This window comes from Electrophorus electricus, chromosome 13, assembly GCF_013358815.1.
Source record: "Electrophorus electricus isolate fEleEle1 chromosome 13, fEleEle1.pri, whole genome shotgun sequence".
NCBI lineage: Eukaryota > Metazoa > Chordata > Actinopteri > Gymnotiformes > Gymnotidae > Electrophorus > Electrophorus electricus.
In genome coordinates, this window is record NC_049547.1 from 17,038,874 (window position 1) to 17,045,307 (window position 6,434).

General features: G+C 42.1%; 1 protein-coding gene across 3 annotated transcripts in view; it reads left to right on the top strand.

Moving 5' to 3' along the window:
* si:ch211-266o15.1 (zinc finger MYM-type protein 4) overlaps positions 1-5,294 on the top strand; it is a 32,247-nt gene extending 26,953 nt beyond the window's left edge. For 2 of the 3 annotated variants that reach the window (XM_026999863.2, XM_026999864.2), the window contains exons 26-28: positions 94-342; positions 462-582; positions 4,632-5,294. In XM_026999863.2, the coding sequence (XP_026855664.2) occupies positions 94-342; positions 462-582; positions 4,632-4,842 (581 nt within the window). In that variant the 3' untranslated portion in view covers positions 4,843-5,294. Of the gene's footprint in view, positions 1-93; positions 343-459; positions 583-4,631 lie in introns of those variants that run through there. The other variant, XM_026999865.2, reaches the window with a different exon arrangement.
* Positions 5,295-6,434: the final 1,140 nt, after the last annotated feature.

Below are 6,434 nucleotides of genomic sequence, written 5' to 3' on the forward strand. Positions count from 1 at the left end.
TATATCCTCATAAACATGGAGGTGTGCATAATGGTGATAATTCAAACGGCTACGGCGTGTATCTGACATGAAGGCCCATGTGTTTGCATGCAGGTTTCTTGCAGTCTCGTGTTGAGGAAAGCTTTCTGTGGGAGTGTAAGCAACTAGGAGCTTTATCACCTTTTGTCCTGCTCAACACGCTGCTTTTCTTTGGGGTCAAACTGCTCAGCCTAAAAACTGTGGGCCAGCATCAACGCCTGTCCTTCTCCAACATCACCCGCTGCTCCAGGACCACAGAGAATGGCAGCTTTTCTTACCTTAGGTTCAGATTCACTGGAAAGGATGAAGTCGGCCAGAAAAAAGGTGCATACGGGGCTAAAGTCAGGAAAATGGATCAGTTGGCTTTGTCAGAGGCTGTTCTTTTGAATTTTCTGATTAACTGAATGTTAACTTTTTTTTTTTTTGTATCTTTGCAATTCCAGTTGTATTAGGTAAACGCAAGAGAGAACAAGAGGAGAATGAAGATTATTGGGAGATGCCTGAGAATACTGAGAATCACTTGCACTGTCCTGTTAGACTGTATGAGTTCTACCTCTCTAAATGGTGAGGACCTGCATAACTGTTTATTCGCTTTGGTGTAGAGCTGTACATTTTATCTTCTGTTAATCATTATGATGATACTTGCCTTTACAAATACTGTTAATGCCAAAGGCTGTAATGTGCAATGAACCCTGAAACAAATCTCAATTTTGTGTGCTATGAGCATTTTGACTCATCTTTGGCCTTCTAGGTGAGGTGGTTTGAATTCTGGCCTTCTAGGTGAGGTGGTTTGAATAATTCTGAACAATTTAAGAATGCCACATCAAGTGTTCACATCACATCAATTGCAATATGTATGAAATACAACAAGTAAAAGTATTTAGTAGAATTGTTTTACAAGCTCTGGATATTGAGTCGCTGCAGAAGTAGCATATATGGTTTATGTAGCTTACAGAAAAGTTTATATTAAGAAGTTTATATAAAAATGTACATACTTTTTATATATTTTTTAAATTCCCCACTCACCCTCCTCCACATAGTCTTTTTTTTCTTGGGTCGTCTAGCAGAGGCCTACAAGCTTGAGGGCCTTGCGAAGTATCTTAGCTGTTCCCAGGACTTCCCTCTTCTGGATGGAAATCTCTGATGTTGTTCCTGAGATCTGCTGGAGCCATTCTCCCAGTTTGGGGGAGCCCCTAGTGCTCTGATTACTACTGGAACCACTGTTCACCTTCCACATTTTTTCCAGCTCTTGTCTCAGTCCTTGGTATTACTTGGGTTTTTCCATAGTCCTTGTTCATGATGTTACTATCACTTGGTACTGCTACATCCATCACTATGGCCCTTTTCTGCTGTTTATCCTCCACTACTATGTTCACTTGGTTAGCCATTACCATTTTGTCTGTCTGTAACTGGAAGTCGCACAGGATCTTAGCATAGTCATTCTCCGTTACTTTTACTTTGGAAGTTCGAGCCTGTATTCAACACAGATGTTTTTGTATAATATGCCAGACATTGGCTTTCAATGTAGGCACTGCCTGCTGGCATCTTGCATCCCACTGCTATGTGCTGGATTGTCTCAGAGGCTTCATTGCACAGCCTGCATTTGGGGACCTGACTGGTGTGGTAGATCCCAGCCTCTATTGAAGTTTTATTATTTTTATATATATATATATATATATATATATATATATATATAATTAAGGTACCTCTGTGCTGTCTTTCAGTCTAGCCTTTTCCATCCATTGGTTGGATTTCTCCATATGAGCCACTTTCACTATTTGCCGGTGGTATATGCCATGCAGGGGTTTATCCTCCCATTATAGTTCACCTGCTCCTCCTCATTCCTGGTGTACTTGAGTTTCTGCTGTCTGAGGTACTCACTAAGCACTTCATCACTTAGGACCATTATCCTGGTGTACTCCTGGATCTTGGATCTCACACTCACTAGTCCTTGGCCTGCTTTCTTACGCTTGGTGTACAGTCTCAGTGTGCTGGATTTGTATTTGATAGCTCGTAGGTGTTGATGGCCTGGATCTTGTTTTTCAGCTGAATTCTCAGGATTTGCCCAACTCTTTGTAGGTATTTGGCTGTGGTGACTTTCCTTGTGACCACTTCATGATTCTTGATTGCCTCTGGGATTCCAAGGTACTTGTAGCTGCCTTTAACATCTGTACTTGCTGGTACTATTGACTACCTTTCACCTCCTTGTAATCATCAGACCGGAATGATATTCCGATTTTGTTGCTGTGTATCCTGGTGAGATGGGCTAGTGAGTTGATGTCTTGTACACTTCTGGCATACAGCTTGATGTCATTCATGTAGAGGAGGTTTCTGATGATTACTCCATTCCGTAGCCACTCTTGGTGATGATTTCATCAAATTGTGCAAAACAGCAGCAGGGACAAGGCATCTCCTTGGTAAATTCAAACACCTGATGGTGACTTGTGCTATTGGCTTGAAGTTGGCCTCTAGGGTTTTCTTCCACAGCCCCACTGAGTTCTTGATGAAGGATCTTGGAGTCCTGTTGATGTTATACAGCCTCAAGTGTTCCAGGATCCATGTGTGGGGCACTGACGACCTTCTTGTAGTCAATCCAGGGCATGCACAGGTTGGTCTGTCTGGTCTTGGAGTCTCTGTGTGACTGTTTTATCCACCAGTAGCTGGTGCTTGGCTCCTCTGGTGTTCTTGCTTATGCCTTTCTGGGCCCTGCTCATGTATTGAGCCATGTGTCTACTCATCTTAGCTGCAATGATGCTTGACGGGAGCTTTCATGTTGTGCAGAGGACTGTAGTTGCATGGAACTGTCCTTTTCTAGGAGTCTTTTAGGATCAGGATTGTATTGCCTTCAGGTAACTCTTCAATGTGGGTTCCATCCATTAGCATCTGGTTCATTTGTGCTGCCAGGAACTCAGAAAAAGCAGTCAGCTTCTTCAGCCAGTAGGTGTGGGCCATGTCAGGGCCTGGAACTGTCCAGCTATTTGTACTTGAGATACTTTCTTGCATGTCTGCTAGCATGATCCTGTTCAGGGAGTTTGCTGTGGTCTGCTCTCAGGTTTCTTTAATCACTGGACGTTGTTGTTGTGCAATGCCTCCTTCACCTATATGCCTTTCCAGTATTTTTCAATTTCCAACTTTGGTAAGTCTCTTCATATGCTATTATCCTGCCACCAAGAGAACAAAATGGCTTGTGGAAGAATATCCTGTTTATTCTCCTGGCTTCTACTTCTCTTGTGTACCTCTTCATGTGGGCTGTCAGATCTGTTCCTCTTTGCTTGGCAGTCTCCAAGGCCTCAGGTAAGGACAGCTTGTACTTCTCAGGTACCTCCATCATGCATTTCTGCAGTTTTGATAGTTGGCTAACTTCTCTCTGTGTTGCCCTTGGCCTCCAGACTCCTCCTCCATGGAGGATACTTTTCCTTGAAAATCTTGGAGCCAAGCATATCAAGGTTCACTGTTGCTGTTGTGTATGTTGGCTGGTTGGTCTCAGTGACCATCTGTAGTGCTGTATTCACATCTTCCAGCAGCCTTTCAGGTACTTCACTTGGTCTTGGTAGTCTGTCCATCTTAGCCATGAGCTTCAATCTCAGGTCAGTAGCTCTGCTTGTTGAGCTTTGTGTATGCATTCATTTTCTCTTTGTTCCCAATTTCAGGGTGTGGGGATGGTATCTCCCCTCTGACCTATTGTCTTGGCTCTCCCTTGCCATAGCATCTCTGTACTACCTTGCCGGTCTCTAGATGTATCAGCAGTTGCTTCTTAAGGTTGTTGGAACACTGAGCTACTTGTTATTTTGAAACCGAATATCTAGACTAACACCAAAGCATCCATAGTTCCCACATCCTCTGCATATACTGTCTCGCATTGGGATTGCTTGTGAAGTAGCATTCCAATAGTCCTCTATTCTCCACTTTCATCCATGAGTGTCTTGTATTTGTTTCAGTAGCCTATTTTTCATTAGATTGCCTTGTTCCCCTGCATCTAATGCTGACCTTGTTGTACCAGATGACGTTCAAACCAGTGCAACTCTCTTTCAATCTCTTGCTGTTAGTGAGGTAGGCAGGTATAATTAAGGTTCCCTAAGGGACCACACTGGAAACACCTTAGTTGGGATTTGAACCCCCCAACCTCCTATACCGAAGTCAGTAGTGTAACCTGCTGAGCTATACAAAGTTATCATCTTAATTTTGGTTAAATTCATACCACACCTCCAGATAAGGTTGACTTGGAACACAACACACTGCACAGCGTTCTATGGAGCTGTAGAACCTAGAGATAGCAATGGTGCAGAAGAAATAGTGGGAATATTGTAAATTATCAGATGTTATAAATAATGTGACAATTTGTCATACTGCAATTTTGCAAATAAATTATTTTAAGTGTATGTATAGTGAACCTTATCTGATTCGGCCTCTTGCTTGGTAGACTTCAGTTTTCAAACATTTCAGGGCATCTCGGTTTAATTTAATTTACATCTTCATTGGTTTATATTGAAATGGTGTTCAGGCCAGCCTTTATGTTTTATCCATGTCATGCAGCCATACTTTGGCAACATTTTAAGTGCCTTTTTGTGTGTTAGCACTCCCTCCTAAAGGTTCATTTCCTTTGACCTCCACAGCTCTGACTCAGTGAAACAACGCCCAGACCTGTTCTACCTGCAGCCCCTGAGCTCCTGCCACCCTGACAGCACCCTGTGGTACTCCGCTCAGGCCCTGGACCCTGCATTGTTGCAGAGTATGCTTACGCGCACGCTCGCTGTACGGGATGTCCACCTGGAGTCCACAGCAGAGCAGCAGCATCCGGTCTCCTCAGATGAAGAAAGCTCATAGCCACAGGGTGAATATGGAGGACATTACGAGGACCATGCTCTTCAGGGTGAATATGGGAGGACATTTATGAGGATGATGCTTTTCTGCACAAGCTGGTCATGTTACAGCTCTGTGACACTACAAGGTGGGAAGGGGTGGGGGGTGGGACTGTGACTAATCGTGGGCCATTTGCAGACACCTACACACTGCGTGGGTTCAGGAGAAGCTGGAGTAGACTAATGAAGTAGTTTAAATTGCTGAAACGCAACAATGGAAAAGTGATGGACTAAATCAGTTGGTTTTATTTTTGTTCATAAGCTGGGGGTAATGCTACTGTGATGTTACAGATGTAACTGATGCATCATCTAGTGAAAGATAACTGGGTTACTGTCAAATTATGTACCGTTTTCTTAGTCTCTGAAGCATTTCATCATGTTTGATTAAAATTCTGTTTAGAATGCAGATTCCAAGAATTTTTCTGAAATGTCAAGTGTTGTGGGGATGTCATTTTAGCACTGCTGTACTCTGGTTTGCTTTCTAAAACCATAATCACAAAAATAATTATACTTAAATTATTCTGTTACACATATATATAAATTTATAATTATTTGGGTAATGCATAAACTGGATACTGCCAAATCTGTCAGGTTTTAAAAGCATTTATCCTTAATTACTACATTATATAAATACATAATTTTTTGCTTTCAAAGAACCATGAAATCATGGTTGTCATGAGTCAGAAATAGTTCTGCATTATAGTTACATATAGTGTCATAGTTCTTCAAAATAATATTTTATGGTCAATGCCTTCTTTGATTAGCATAAAATTTGTCAGGTTCTCAGGGCTTTTGTTGTTGTTTAAACAATTTGCTTATTTATTTACTGCCCTGACTTCAGAGGTTGCTTTAGAAGTAATTTTAGGAAAGGGTATTTTGTGAAAATGCATTACCCTTCTGAGGTAAAGAATTTTTGAGTGGAAGTTTTAGCTCAAGTGGTCATAAGAGTAGCCAAATCAATTCTGTGATGTTTAGACACAAGATTATGCAGATATTTGCACAGATACATCCAGTGCCTGCCTACGATATAAGGCCAATTGTCATTTGCTACCATGGTAACAGAGTCAAGGGCTTTTTGCTCGTGCTGTGCTGGATTCTGCAGGTTTCAAGAAACACAACAGAAATGGTAAGGATGCAGACAGACCACAGCCCCTCAGTATTTGAATTATTGTCCCATGTAAGCTATAATAATTGAATTGACCTTTTCATTATTTTAATCACAGCTCAGCTGTTCTGGTGAAGTAATGTTGCAGCTGTTTACTTTTTGCAATCTTTAGAAGTTATATTTTCAGAAGCGCTAAAGAGCAGTCTTTGCCCCATGTCTGCACAGATGCCTGATCAATTTGAGATGAATGTGTTTCTGACCAGTATGGGGGAAAACTCGACAGAGATCATGCTGGTGTAGCCTGAGGAAGAGTGTGTGGGTGTGCACAGGGCACAAGAGGTGTCAATTGAGCTAGTTTGAGAGAGAGAGAGAGAGGGTGTGTGTGCGTGTGTGTGTAGGAGGAGGAGGAGGAGGAGGAGGAAAACAACAAAGACAAACTGACAGTACATGGC